General features: G+C 44.0%; 1 protein-coding gene across 7 annotated transcripts in view; it reads left to right on the top strand.

Annotated features, from left to right (window-relative positions):
* Positions 1-8156, top strand: part of TMEM131L (transmembrane 131 like) — an 83393-nt gene extending 75237 nt beyond the window's left edge. For 4 of the 7 annotated variants that reach the window (XM_064449840.1, XM_064449838.1, XM_064449842.1 and 1 more), the window contains 6 exons: positions 858-936; positions 2034-2119; positions 3451-3571; positions 5203-5291; positions 6132-6274; positions 7743-8156. In XM_064449840.1, the coding sequence (XP_064305910.1) occupies positions 858-936; positions 2034-2119; positions 3451-3571; positions 5203-5291; positions 6132-6274; positions 7743-8021 (797 nt within the window). In that variant the 3' untranslated portion in view covers positions 8022-8156. Of the gene's footprint in view, positions 1-857; positions 937-2033; positions 2120-3450; positions 3572-5202; positions 5292-6131; positions 6275-7742 lie in introns of those variants that run through there. The other 3 variants (XM_064449845.1, XM_064449841.1, XR_010372686.1) reach the window with 2 other exon arrangements.
* Positions 8157-15184: the final 7028 nt, after the last annotated feature.

The raw sequence follows: 15184 nt of genomic DNA, 5'->3' as shown, positions 1-15184 counted from the left end.
TGAGCTGTCAGACTACAGAGGAAGTGTCAGACTCTGCACTGACAAAACTGCACAATTAGTTTTCATGGAAAGGTGGAAGGACTGAGACTCACTAGTCAAAGCAATTTCTTTCTTTCAGTTTATGTTCCATCACATTATTCTCATAAAAATACAATCTTTTTGTTAGAGTTATTTAAGAAAATGCACAAATGAGGAATGTGTGAAAGCAGGATGCTGGCATTTCATGGTGTAAGTAGCCAGGAGACCTGAGCCACTTCACTATATGAGAAATGGGAGCTCTGGTTGATTATTGCAGTTTTTTGAATGCCTCAATATCATTAAAATAGCTGAAAGCTTAAACCCTATCACTGCCATCACTATCCAGGTTGCTGTAGCACTAGATTTTGAAGAAACTGCTGAGTGACACCAGCTTTGAGTACCTGAAAAAAGCTGTTCAGAATAATTTAAAAATGCACATGTACTTACATGTGTGTTTGTCTATGTATAAAACTTTACATTACGAAAAGATGTAGTATGGGACATATCTGCACCTGTGATCTAATAGATAACGACTTGCCTGCACGTGACTTTTCTGTTTGTTCAAATTGTAATGCCACTTGAAGAAAACAAGTAATTTCAAAATTAATTTAGTAGTAACTAGGAACCTCTCCATCAAGAGTGTGGTAATCAGTTATAAGTCATAAAATACATTTAAGATTGTCTGGAAGTAGATAGCGTGCTTTGGAATAAATGCAGTTAGTGATACTCCAGTCTGAGGGAAGACTTGGTTAATAGTATTCATCAGTCTATTTGTGTGTATGTATATTCTGTGCATACTTCTTAGGATCTTTGATTTTCACGGTCATTCTTTTCTTTAGGAGAGAATATTTCACAAAATGATTTTCCATCTGAAACTCCTATCACTTTAAATCTGTCTCATAACATCTGCAATACCAGGTAAAATATTTGAACCTACACCTGTCAGACATTAAAGAAACACCATCAACTTGAAATCTCGTCTCATTTTTATAAATTACACCTACCTGTTGCCTTGTCTTTTTTTGTGATCATTGGACTGTACTTTCTAGTTGGAAGAAGGATAATCTTCAGTAGGTGAAAAGATATATGCAAAATGGCTTCTGCTGGGCAAAGACAATAAATGCTTCCAAATGTAAAATAAAATTGGGGAAAAAAGGAAGTTGTTTTTCCCTTCTCATTTCTTCCAGATCTTAGCAACTTACTGCATTTCCATTAGCACTTAGTTATATTAAAGTAATAATAATAATAAAAAAAAGTGGGAGTGAGACTTTCAAGTTGATGTTATTCTTTTAATGGGAATAATGTTCTCCTAGGATATACAGCATGAAAATTGATTCTCCCTTCCCCCCGATTCCTTTCTACCTCTTTACTGTAGTAGAGATAGCATCTACAGTTTTTATTACTACAAGTCCTCATTTCACTTCTCATTCATGACTTTGTTTTCACTAGCAGAAATAATGTAATCCTTTTCCTCTGGGATTCTGGTGCTTGAAAATGTTACCTTTCTACCCATATTGACTAGTTTCTTTGAAGGGATTTAACGAATATGAAGTAGATGTTCATGTGTGCCAATGTGTCTTCATGCACATAAAAGTAGACTTGCCTGAAAGTTGTTGGGAGCATTGAAGCATTATGAGAGATCCTACTTGTCTTCATGGACTACAGCTTGTTTTACTATTTTAGAAAAGAGATGTTGAATTAATTTGCAATAGGTTGATACTTGGATAATAGAAGTGGGGTAATTAAGATATATTAATCTTATTTCTTTTGCACGTGTAATAAGTAGGTGGCTTTTAATTGGTGAAAAAAGCTGTTAAAAAATTGCACAGGGGTAATTCAAAATAAGAAAAATCAGGAAGGAAAGTGGGAAAGCAATAGCAACTATGATGTTGATTAGAATATCTTTTACATCTCTGTATATTTCCTTTGAAGTACTTTGGATTATGAAACGTAACAGTGCCCAGACTTCAGAAATTAAGTCTTTAATTAAGAAATTACATTTTCTTTTCATTTAGCAGAGACATGAACAGCATCCCCCAGTATCCTGAGACCTTGTGTCCCAATTTCACCGAGATAGCTGCAGATCCTGACAAAAATAAAGGTCAGTTACTTTATTAACAACTGAAGCTGGTTTTTGCACACTCTGTCAAGCAGTTTCAGTGATGTTGCTAATAACCCTTGTATACACCAACGTGATAGACATCTTGTTGTTAGAACTTTACTTCCTTCTAAACAAGTTAAGAGCAAAGTTAGCAAATGAAAGCTTATAACCTTGACATTTTTTGCTGCATCTTCTCCATGTGAAGACAGCATCTAGCTTTCAAACTCACGTTTTAGGTATTCTTGGTTTTTTCATCCTCTTGCTTTGCAGAGATTTATGTCCAAAAGTAATGCGGTTGGGAGATCAAGAGCACTGGTTGCTGAGTTAAAATGACGCTCAGCATCAAATCAAATATGACCATTTTTCTCTCTAAATTTCCACAGTCGGCACTTGCTCGCTTTGAAAGCAATAATGAATGAGATTGAGTTGGGCTGTTAAAACTTGAGTTTTCATTGTTTGTATCTCAAAGGGAAGTGATATTAACTTGCTGAGTGGGCTACATGGTGAGGTGGAATTTGAAAGCTGGTTAGGACACATGGTTCTTTGGGCAGCAGAACTGCCTGCTAATGACTGTCCCTTCTGCTGTAGGTTTAACTTGCATCTGGTAGGATAAAAATGCTGAGTAAACTTATTCCACAACAGCAATATTCATAACATCTATCGTGTGAAATAATGAAATAGGGCTAACTTTGCAACCATTGTCTTACAGAGACTGTTAATTTGGATTTTTTCCTTTGTCCAGCTCCCTGTTCTTGCAGAGTTGATAGGAACCAAGTATCTGTGGGCAGTCAGGACACTCGGTCTGTAGAGAGCAGCACAATGAGTATCTGCCCTTGGGGCTAAACACAGCCATAAAGAGTTCATGTATTGTTTGGTTCTGGATGGCTCTAGTCTATTAAAAACCCGACCCTGTTCCCACTGCATTCGTGTGGCTGGACTTCAGAGATGGTTACTGTCTTATGGGTGGGGGCGAGGAGGAGGCTGGTGGGGATCGCATCCCTGCCATCCGTCCTGCTGTGAGGAAGGGTGCTGCCTTGTCGCTGGCGGCTGATGACTTAAGGACTCTCTGGGAATTTCTTGCCCTGTTTTGTTGAATTTCAGCTTCTCGGTTCAAGTCTTTTTTTATATATTTTTTTAACAAATAGAAATCTTGACATTTGTTTAAAGATGGACATTCATCATAAAAAAAATAGATTGGTTAGCAACTCTGGACTTTTCATCTAGCGTACAGTCCTTATCGTGGATCTGAGAATAACGTGTCATTGTGATATTCAGAGTTTGTGGAGCCTCCTTCCTGTTGTTCTGCATTTCGTTCCCTCTTCCCTTTTTAGGTCTTTACCCAACAGGAGACTTGTGGCCGGCCCAGCCAGTCTGCCTGACAAACAGTTTAAACTACAACCTTGAGAATAATATACCATGCATGATCCAAGAAACCCCCTCTGTCCACAACAGGTAAGTTATGTTTTATGTAAACAGTATGGATAACGCTTTGTTCAGGTTTATGTCATACAGAGGACTGCACTTGAACTTATCTTAAAATATTTGTTATGCAGGTGATAGTTAAAGTAAAATTCTTGCTGTCACTTGAGTCTTAGTTCTAGTTGTTTATGCTCTTCCATTAGTATGTCATGATTAATTTTGCTGAGACAAATTCACTGGTGTTCCTGCTCATATGTGGATATTCCAGAACTACTTTCAAATTCAATGAAGTACTTTTTGGAAAGCTTTTGATTTCTTCCACTTTTTGCATGGCCTGGCTTTTAGGTTTGTTTTCCTCATGCTAAATACATAGCTTCTGTATATCATGGGGTGTGTTATGCAGTGTGTACTCGTGTTAAATGGCATGAACAAACATTGTTAAATAAAGGCAAATAGTCCAGTTTGAAGGTGGGGTAAGGATAAAAATCGGTCTGTTTGAGGCTCTGTGTAGATTTGAGTTGATCTTCCTGTAGTAATGAGCTTGAGTAATTCTGGTACTTCAGACTGTCCACACTGCAAATTTCACTAATGAAAGATGCACTACAGACTAGTGAGAAGAAATACTCTGCCACCACATAGCTGTGAAATACGGCCAGTTCTTCAGGTCATATCCTGTCATCTGAAATAACAGAGTGGTAACGCAGAAATCCCCGAGTGATGGCCTTGTGATCCCAACCAGCCTGGTAACCTTGGTTCTAACTGTCATGTCAACAAACTGCAGCCCTAATGATTGGGAGCAATGGCCAGCAATCTGTCTGACCCTTAAGTCAGGTGAAATATATGGTGAATTCCGGCAGATTCTGTGTTATGCTACTTTGCTCTCATATGCCCATCTCAATTTGGACTTTATATGCAAAAATTATTTATTCATATGTAGTAGTGATAGCTTAGGATAACTTTTTGACTGAATAGTAAAACTGAATTAGCACAACTTGACGTGAAAACCTTTTATAGGCCTGCCTTTCGTCCAGACTGGGTCCAGACTTGGACGACTTCAAGCCCTCTGCATAGCAGGGCTTGTTGCACTTCTGACATATCTTTAAGAATTTCTTTTGAAAAGTATTCTTGAAATTCTGAAATTAGTTTAATTAAAACACATCTAATTCCAACAAATCAATATGTAGTTTAGAAAATGTATTGTTTAACAGGACTTCAACGTGTGGTAGGGAAAGTAGAAGTCTCCATTTTAATTGCTGTTCTCAACCATTTATATGCTTGAGAATGTGTTACATTTTCTTCTATTTCAAATCACATTACTCCACTTTATATCTACCATTTCCATGGTTGTGGGAAAGAAGTACAGTTATTTTCTTTTTACAGGGGAAGAAGTTGAACCCAGTTAGGTATTGCAGGACTGTGGTAGCTGTCATTACAAGTTGCTCATCCTCCCAGGGGAAAAAGAGCTCAGTGAGAGCATCACTGCGATTACATAATGGCACAGAGTAGATGCTGGCAGAATCTGCAAGGGGAATGTGAAAAGCCTCATCGTCAGTTACAGGCATTTTGCATCCAACAGCTTTACATTAAATCAGTATTTCTAAATAATTTTTAGAAGTTCTGCAAATTGTGTCTTGACAGCAGATTTCTTTTTTCCCTTGGGACAGCTTCATTGACTGGAATGCAGCTTGTGACAGCCAGTTTTCCAACATGTATTGTCCACTAGAGATGAACGAATATGGTCCTTTCCCAGAAGGTAAGATGAAATAAAGCTTATGAATTATCACAGAGTGTGGGGTTTTTTTTCCTCACCTTTTGTGGAACAAAACACTGAGCTTGTCTGTAAACATCTGGGCGTTCATTGCTTAAGTGGACTTTACGGCTTCCAGCTGACTGGATGCTCTCTGTAGTAATAAACAATGTCTGCATGTGGCGGATGAGAAGACTGGTCTTTGTATGGAGTTATTAAGCCTGAAAAGCCAGTATACAGGGCTCTGTCTGAGAGGGAATAGAGAGAAATGCTCGTGACCACAGTATTACACAAATCTTTTTGCACAATTTTCTTTGTTTCCCCTCTGGCAGGCTTCTGCCTTCCAGTGTGTGAAATAGAAGGCCTCTTGTGACCAATTACCTTTCCAGGCTAGAGTTTCTTGGCTTGGGAAGCACACTGGCAGCAATCTAGAATTCTTTAGCATTACCTAAGCAATAATTAAAGGTCAGGCTAGAGTATCACAGGCAGCACGGTGATCCCTTGGGTGCTTACAGCTGAAGTATGTTGGCAGTGAAGCCTGGGTAGGCTCTGCCATGCACGTTCTGTGGCTAATAAAGACTCTGTTCTCCATTAAAGAAATTGCCAATTCTTTATCCCATCCTCCTGATAGCAGTTTGTTAGTCCCTAATACAGAGTGATAGTCTTGTTAACAGAAATCATTACACTTCGCTGCTGTGCTGCCCTGAAGGTGCCTGAAGTCGCTGACGGCTTAGGTCGGTTCCAGCCTGGCCCACTCCGAGAAGATTCCATGTTCCTCCACAGAAATATTGGTAGTATTTATATTGCAAAAGCCTTATATTGTCTTCCTGCTTTTATAAACTGCAGAAAACATGAACTACCCCAGTGGCTTCCCGGGTACTGCAGCGGTGCAGAATACAGCCTTCATTGACCAGAACTGTCCCTCCACCTGGAACGCGCCTCCCAACCTGCCACCTACCTGGGAGCCTGCCAGTTACGTCAACTCCACAGTGAGTATTGTCACTGCGAGGCACTGCCTTCCTGTGCCTCTTCAAAGCCTTCCCAGTGCATTCCTGTTTTCCCCTACCTGTTGCTCTCCTGTTCTTTACAAATCCTTTAAGTAGCCTGATATATGTATTTGATGCTGGCATTGGTAGCCTGGCTTTTTCCCAGTTGTTGGTCAGGGTTATTACTGGACCTGGTCTGTGAAACTTTAAGACAGATCCTTTTGCCTGAAAATTGACTAAAATCATCTTACATATGGAAAAACATTTTGGACTTACATAGTCTACTGAGACTTTTTCCTATCAAAATCAACCTTTCCAGATGAGGGTAAAACACAAAAAGTGCTGACAGCAAAACCCAAAGAGATTTGGAAATTGTAGAGCTGAATGGACAGCTGCTCTCAGTGACTTTGACAGGTTTTTTTGCTAGGAAATCCAAGTGATTTAAGCTGGATTTGTGCAGATTTCTGAACACCAACTTTGACCTGTTACACTCTAGACTAGCCATGTTTATGTCATCCCATAGTGCAACGTAGTGACTTCAGTTCAAGGTGGTCTTTAATTGTAACTACCTTCTCTTCTGCTCATATTTCAAGATCTTCTACTTTAGAATGTTTGGGTTTTTATTTACAGTAGGTTTATTTTGAATAAAACTAACCACATAAAGGAAAAAATATTTCCAACTGCAAAAGTGAAAATTGTGCTGTGTGTTAAAAAGTGGCAAAACTGGTAGAGGACTGTTTCCCAAAATAAATGTGACTTTATTTCATATTTTATTCAGGAATGCCAGGAAACACAGAAGGTAGAGATTGGAAAATATATTAGATAATTCAGTTAATTTCCCTGGCGAGCTTTTCCCCACAATACATTTCAGTGTTTCATTCAGTTTTAAAAGTCCCAAGACTTCCATGACCTTCTCCGAGAGACTTCCTCGCAGACTAACACATCTTGCCCTCCAGGAGGTTCTTTATAAGCCTTCAAAATTTTCTAACTAAATTCCCTAACTGCCAATTATAGTCTCTCTTCCATACTGAACACCCCGCTCTGCTCCCCGTGTGCGCAGTCTTTTAGTACTGGCACATACTTCAACCTTTTTCATGTCATTTCTTAGGCGTCCTTCTCTTTTAATTCTCGAAACATGCATGGTGCTCTTCACGTGTCTTCCATTTCTCCCTCATTTTTCTTAACAGCCCGACCAGAACTGAATATTGTGTTCCTGTTACAGTAATATTGATGCCGTGCAGGGAGAAGCTCATATGGCTTCATTTAGTGGAGTGCCTTTGCACACTAATGCTGCTGTATGATTTTCGGCAGCCATATTGCTTTGTAAACGTGTGTGCGATTTTCTACTTGTGTGTTACCTAAGCCCTCTGTGTAAATGCTGCTTCCTCCCATTTAGTACTACATTTCCACATTTTCTTTGGCAAACGCTCCATTTTGCAGTTTCCCATGATAATTTTATCTCGCCCTACAGCCCTACCTCTCAAGCACCCGAAGCTTGTCTCCAATGTCTGGACTTTTTGGTTCCATCTGGGCACCTCAGAGTGATGTTTATGAAAGCTGCTGCCCTGTCAGTGCCGCGACCCAACACTCGACCCACGTGGAGAACCAGGCAGTTATGTGTAAGCAGGAATACTATCCGAGGTTTAACCCCTTCCGTGCCTACATGAACTTGGACATATGGACTACTGCAGCCAATCGAAATGCAAATTTCCCGCTTTCGAGGGACTCGGGTTACTGTGGAAACGTGTGAAAGGAATTTGATTTAAAAATGTGAATAAAGATGCTTGCAATTTTGATTACTAGAGTAAGCTGGTTGTTGAATAGATTACAATGTTGGTGGATATTTTGGCACTTTTATATTGAAAATAAATTTTTTTTTACGGAAGTCTGAGCATTCAGTGCATTTTAAAAAGCAAAGCATACTCAGGACACTGTTATTGTCAGGTAAAGGCTATAAATGCGAAACTCAACATTTTTTTTCAAGAACAAGGACAGTATTAAGTTCTTAAAAGCATCCACGAATCTGCACTGCATGTTTCTTCTGAAGTTTACATTCTGTGGTATAAACTAGGAGTGGTTTAGCATTGGTAGGTGCAAACTTATACCCGTAAGTACCCGTATCTGTACGAAACAGTAACACTGGGGACCTACCTGGTTGGTGCAGATCAGAGATTTTCCAAGTGGTGCCATTTCTATTGCTGACATAGTTATTTGTGGGTGTAAACTTCTGGCAACAGAAAAAAGGCCACATTGTGGCTTGTTTATCTGGCTTGAAAATGCAAGCTGTCACTTGGACGTTGTTATGCTTGTGCAGTGTGGGTGAGTGGGCATTTCTTTCAGGAGCTTTTCTTCCGAGTGACTCTTGACATTTTGTGTTTATATTTTTAGCCTCCATGTTGCAATAGCTCTTTCAGTGCGTTTGATTGCCCTTATTTAAAATGCCAAAGCTTGAACAAATATTCCTTTGAGAGTTCACACCAATCTCCAAACCAGAACAGCGTTGTGTTAGCCTGTGTTATGAGACTGAATCTTTGTAATGGGAAAGGCAACCAGGAGAGTGCTGCCACCCAGGTCGGGGCCGAGTCTTTCCTTCATGCAAGCTGTCTCTGCTGACCGTTCCCATAGAGCCCTTTGTTCTGGCATGGCAGAGCATGTCTGGGCATCTTCACTCTCAGGTGGCAGGAAAAGGGGAAGGCATCCCTTAGATTCAGAGATGTCCTTGACACGGGGACTTGTTAAGCCTGGAGAAAGAGAGAGTAAAAGGGGGATCCAGTAGCAGCCTTGTACAGCTGCTTGAAGGAGAGCCATAAAGATGGCAGAACCAAAGCCCGTGTGGTGGCTGCAGGCGTTACGGCAAATGGCAACGGTCACAGGTTGCCACATGGGAGGTTCCAGTTGAACATGAGTGACTTCCCTTGGAGGGCAGTGCTGCAGGAGAATGGGTTGCCCCGAGAGGTGGACGGATCTCCATGTTTGGAGGTGTTCGTGACATGGCTGAATGAAGCCACACGTGAGCTGCTCTCGTGCTGGTGGCAGTCCTGCTCCTTGTGGGAGGTTGGACTAGGACCACCAAGGGCCCAGTCACGATTTTGAGGGTTCTGTGAACTTGAGCAAGTTCCTTACTTTTTACTACTTCAATTGTTTTCCTCTTGCCCTTTGAACTCAGGCTGACTGGAAGACAAGAACTCTATTTGACAATGAAATACTGAGGCTTTCGTGTTTGTTTTTATTTGAAGGCAGAGCGAAAAATGGCACTGCACAATAGCCGACAGCCTGCATGCAAGGCTACTTAGCAGTCTGAGCTCCTAGGCCTAAATTCTGACTCTGCCGGTCTCACCACATTGCTGAGCTATGTGGCTTGCAGGTTTCAGCCAGAAATGCCATTTCAGGTCTTGAATTGTTTCACCAGAAACGGTGCGTTTTCGCAAAAAGTTTATTTCAGTAAATCAACAGTTCCTGCAAAGAAAGCTTTGTTGAAAGATACCCTGCCAGCTGTGCTTTCCCATGCGTTTGAGTTAGCTCAGAAAGAGATAGCAACTGGGTGGGATAGTCAAAAGCTGCTATATTTACCTTCTTTACCTGCTCACGTGGAAGGTGCTCCTAAGCCTTCCTTTGGTTTCGGTGTCAGAAAAATGGGATCGTCGCTGAATGCTTTTCAAAACCACAGTGTTTTAATGGCTTGATTGGGAATGGCCTGGAGTCTTTGGCTGCTTTCCACGATGCAATGCGTTGTGCTGGGTGGGAATCTGTTTGACTCTGGAATTTAATCGTAATTGCTTGTGATTCTGAAGGAAGGTTCACATGTTCATATGAACTCTGATGCTCCTGAAATCGGTGCTAAGGCATGAGCAATAGGCATAACCTATTGCTTTCTATGCACCTCTTGCCTATGGCAGGAGAAATAGAGTGGGAGTGCAAATGTAGTAAATATGGAGAAAAAAACCCAAGCGATCATTTGGTTTGAAATGCAATGAAGTTCTTTATTCCCTGGATAATGTTGCTTGTTGTATGGCATGTTCACTGAATTTTGGATGTGCAAAGGCACAGAAGAGAAAGAGAGGATGTGCAAAGCTGCGCTCAGCTTACCCAGCTCATTCTGTTAATTCTGTTAATTTGTTTTAAGGAGATCTGTATTTTCCACGCACTGAAGTGGAGCTTTTCCTGAAGTACCAGTGAAGGCGATGCTTTTCTTGTATCTGCAACAAACTGTAACAAAACCAACAAAGCCCCACAGAGTTCTGATCGGCACCGAGTCCCTGTTGTAAGTAACGTGTATGTTCTAGGCAGAATAAATCGCTGAAAAAGAGAGGAAAAACCCCATGCAATAAACAAAGCAGTCACTGGAGAGTTCAGGGAGAGCAAAAAAAGTTAGAAATGATTGGAAAATAAGACCTCTGTGAAAAAGTTAGTCAGAGTTGTTAAAGTGCCAGCAAAAAACAAGGGAAATGAGCCGCAAACAACTTGAGAAATATCGTTAAGGAAGAAAACAATCATTCTCTTTAATCAAACCAGAACAGATCAAGAAGTAAGTCCCCTGGGAGCTGTGTACTATTAGGCAAAGTATTTCATAAAACTTTTTGTAACAATAACTAAGGAATGTAACAAGCTCATTAAGGTTACCAGGAATAATTGCTGCTGTCAGGAGAAATCTGTAGGTTAATTAGCAATCCACTGAATGCAAGTGGATTTGGGCTCAGTTAAAAATCTTCCTACAGTAAAGGGAGAGATGTAATAAATAATTCCACTACAAATTTCTTGGTACCGAAATGATTATAATTCTGTTGGAGTGAAACTGGAGAGGTTGCTCTAAAGACCTCTCGTTGTTGTGAGCAAAATAATGCTCATTTCTTGCCTTGTGCCAGGAATTCCTTATAGCAGCATCCAGAGCTTCACTGATCGTTCTCAAACTGGTACCATTTTTTTTGAGAAACTTCAGCAAAAGTAGCTCTCAGTTAACCCAAGAAATGCTTATGATTGCAAAGGGAAAAGCAAAAATACCAGTATAGAAGCAGAATAGCTTGAAGAGTTCACTAGTAGAGCTGGCTATGGAGGGGGAAAAAATCAGGGGCAGTTCAAAGCGGTCACTGTTGCTTTCTGCCCCAATGTGAATGCTACATAAACTCAGGACATTCAGTGCTTTCGTAAGACAAGACATAGGAGAAGTGACAGCCACCCTTTTTCCCTGCTCCCAGCGGGTTTCTGGCTTCTTAGATGTGCATTGTGAACTGGGGGTACCAAGTTATCACTGTCCTTGGACAGGACACACGGGACATCTTGGCCAAGCCTGCCTGGTTTGTCCAGAATTTCCATCCTGTAGCCAGGGAATATTCCTGGCACATTTTATTAATGTTTATAGGTACTATGAGAGACAACATCTGGACAAAGCCAGCATCTGCTGCAGGGGTGTTCAGGTGCCGTAGCCTCGCCAGGCTGCAGCAAGGCCCTCACAGCGTTAAGCTGGAGAGCTAAGGGAGGAGGAACAATCCAATGCAACGCAGCTTCTCAGTAGCAGAGGGCAATGCTCCGCTGGGACCTTGTTTCTTGGGAAGTGCGGCTGCTACAGTGCTGAGGTTGCTTCTGCAGGGAGGGATCTGGACTGCCCAGCAGCGTGGCTGCCACCGGTCCGGCCTGGGAGCTGGGCTTGAACTGCTTGGGAGCAACAGACTGGCCAGACCAAGCTGCAAATACCACAAAGCACACGGGGGACAGTGCAAGCCCCTGAAGGCAGGCTCACCTGGGTGCACGGTTGTTTCTTGCTCTCGTGGCTTTTGTCATGAGCACGGTGGCAATCGGCAGGTCTGTCCTACAGCTTCTGCAGCTGGACCTGGGCGTGTAGGACTGTTCCAGCCACTTGGAGGCAACAGCCAGCAAACAGGTTGCTGTTACACTTGCAGAAATGAGCCTGAAAGCTCAGGGGCAGCTGGGAGATCCGATTGCCAGAGGGCAGATGAGCTCCTTGAGGAGAATGTTAACTGCCTTAATCCCTGAAGAGGGCGGAAGGGGAGGAAGCAGGGGAGGTGCTCACCACCTGCATTGGGGCTGGCAGTGCCTTCAGTTCCAGCACCCAACTTCTCTCTGCCTCGGGAGAAGCCTCAGTGCCACCTGGGAAACTGCAGCCTCAGCAGCACTGCAGCTTCCCGCAGAGCCAGCACTGCTGTCCTGCCAGGTGAGCTCTTGCCTGGTCTTTAAGGTGGTAGGTTGGCATTGCTTTCCAGCATTTGCTTTTCTCCCTTCCAGCCTCAGGGAACACCTGTTGTCTGTTTTTCATAATCATGGAGTCACCTCCATCCTCTTTTGCCCTCTCCACGTACTTGCTTTGCTTTCAGCAATGTGTGGGAAAGGTGCATGGCAGCATCTCACCATTGCCATGGGCACATTTTAGTTTTACCTTTGACTCCTCTGCCCCATCTTGTTGTTCAGTCTGTCCACTTCTGAGGGGGAAATGGCTTGGAGCAGGGCTTATCACATCATCTTCTGCAGCAACCTTGGGTGGGCTGAGGGTCACTGTCTCCCCAGGACTGCTGTGCTGGCATGGCCCTCTTCTGTCCCAGCAGCATTGCAACACTCACCCTGCCTTTTTGGCAGGAGGGAGGGTGGCAGAGTAAGGGGTCCCAGCTGGAGAAGGAGATCCCTGGCATCGGTCGGGGAAGTGTGCCAGTCCTGCACTGGAGACTGCTGGGCGACACCCAGCAGTGCTCCCTGTCTCCGTGAGCTGGGGGATGTGGAGGAGCGGGAGGCAGTGGGTGATCTGTGCTCTGCCCTGTCGTGGGCGAGTGACAAGAGTATTGCAGGGCGAGGATTTATTGTCCCAGCTCTACAACAGTGTTGCAGCTGAGGTCCTGGCAGCTCCCACCCGCCTCTGCAGCTCATCACTAATGCACGGACACAGGCTCTCCCCTGCTGCTGAAAGCTGAGTATTACTGCTCCTCCCTCCGTCTCTGGAGTGGGTTTCCCTGCAAAAGCTGCCTGGCCGTGCCTGCCTGACAAAAATGCCTCCTTTGTCACTGTGGGTTGCATGCCACGCGGCTCGCTTTTTCTGTGACCCCTGCTGTATTTCATTTCTTGCTTCTTTCTTCAACAACAGCAGCAGCAGCACAAACTCTCAAACCTTTTCGAACTTCAGGGTTGCTCTGAAGGGCGACCATTCCTGGCCACTCTCCGTGGTTGTGCACAGGAGCTGCTCCCTGGGCTGTTCGGGATTTTTGCTGCCCTGCTTGGGGTGGGGTGGGGTGGCGATTTGGCATTTCCATCCAGCCCCACACACCTCTCTAGACTTCTTGTTGTTTGGAGGCTGTCAGCAACCTGCAAGAGCAGGGACCACGTTGGCCTGGAACGAGGGGCCTCCCCAGTGTATGAACCAGGGCCAGATGAGCTGCTCTAACTGGTGTGGATGAGCTTCTCATCTAGCATAAACCGGTTATTTAATAATTGTCAGCTAAACTACTAGCAGCTAGGCTTGGCTCGCAGCTGAGTGCGTATGTATACATCTCTTGGAAGGAGCACGTCCCCTCTGTGAGTGACCAAAAAGCCCCCATTCTCTTTAGTAAACACAACTCCCATGCAGTGATTTCGAGAAGGTGATGGTCCATACCCTGACCATCCCCACCATGCTCTCGGGTATGGCTACCGTACCCATGGGGTGACAGGCTCTGCCAGACCCCCTTTCTCCAACTGCGCTGGCAAAACGCTCAGTTTGCTGGGAGCCATTTGTTTGGTTTTAATTTTGACTGAACGTACAGTTTGCGAAGGGAAGCTAATGCTTTCGCACGTCTTCGTTAGCACAGATGTGGAGGAAGCCTGTGCGCTGGACCCGCTCTGGCTCCCAGAGACGGCGACGTGGAAGGCAGGTCGCCTTCGGCGGGCTGGAGGTCAGCAGGTGCTGTGGTGTGGGGCTGTCTCGAAACTAGAAATAACCTCCTTCTCACGCAACGTTGAGGTGCTGCAGTGAAGCGCTTGGCCATCAATGTCCTGTGAGAACCTGCTGCGATCGCTGGTTCTGATTTAGGGAGAGAAATGTTTCACTTCATTGGCTCGGCACAGCCTTGTTAGATGAAAGGTGTTTTGCAGTGCAGCGTAGGAAATGCCAAAGAGTGCAAACCAGATGCTGAGGCTGATAAGGGAACCTTGCAGAAACAGCAGAAAACACCATAACCTTCCCACCGCGCTCCTCAGACGTGTGAGACAGTGGTGTGGCTGTGGGAGCTTATTGCTTTCTTCTCGGCAGCTCTCACGTGAGAAAGGCGGCACCTCAGGGGCGGTCCTCCAGCTGCTTGCACGCAGCTTGGTTCATAATTCCTCCAGCCCGGCTCATGAGAGTGCGTGCACCTCCTGGACGGGGTGTGTGGCGCTCATGAGGGAATGGAAAATGACCTCATTGCCGCCCTGTTTCTGGAGCAGCATGGAAAGACCTTGCTCCCCCTTGGCTCCCCTCGTGTTTTTCAGCTGCACGACCCACAGTTTGTGGCGTAAATTGTTTCTGGAGCTCAGCAGTCATTTTGTATCAATCCGCTCTTTCCGTAGCTGCCTGCAGGTCGATCGGTGTCTCTGCGGAGAGCTAGCAGTTGTTAACCAGAGGAGAAGCCAGCCCTACTTCTGTTGATGAAAGCCCCCGCTTAATCACAGTTTGTGTTCCTCCTTAGCTTTTAATTAGGCACCGACCACCCCTCCCTGTTGGCTATGGAAATCAAGCACACACTGTGTGCGCCTTTGGGCTCCCACTGTTAGCACTGCGCTCAGATCATGCACTCACCAAATGACTTTGAGTACTGAGTTTCAATTTTTCCTGTCTACGTCCTTGGCATGTAATGCTCTTGCCAGGGCTGCAAGAAACCAGACCGCAGGTATCTTCTGCTTAATCAAGGCTCAGTTGTACAATTTTCCTATGCCGTTGCTTTGGTGAACACAGATGCTGTT

The sequence above is a fragment of the Phalacrocorax carbo genome, chromosome 4 (genome assembly GCF_963921805.1).
Source record: "Phalacrocorax carbo chromosome 4, bPhaCar2.1, whole genome shotgun sequence".
Taxonomy (NCBI): Eukaryota; Metazoa; Chordata; class Aves; order Suliformes; family Phalacrocoracidae; genus Phalacrocorax; species Phalacrocorax carbo.
Note: the sequence above shows the minus strand (reverse complement) of the source record. Positions and strands in the feature narration are given on the sequence as shown.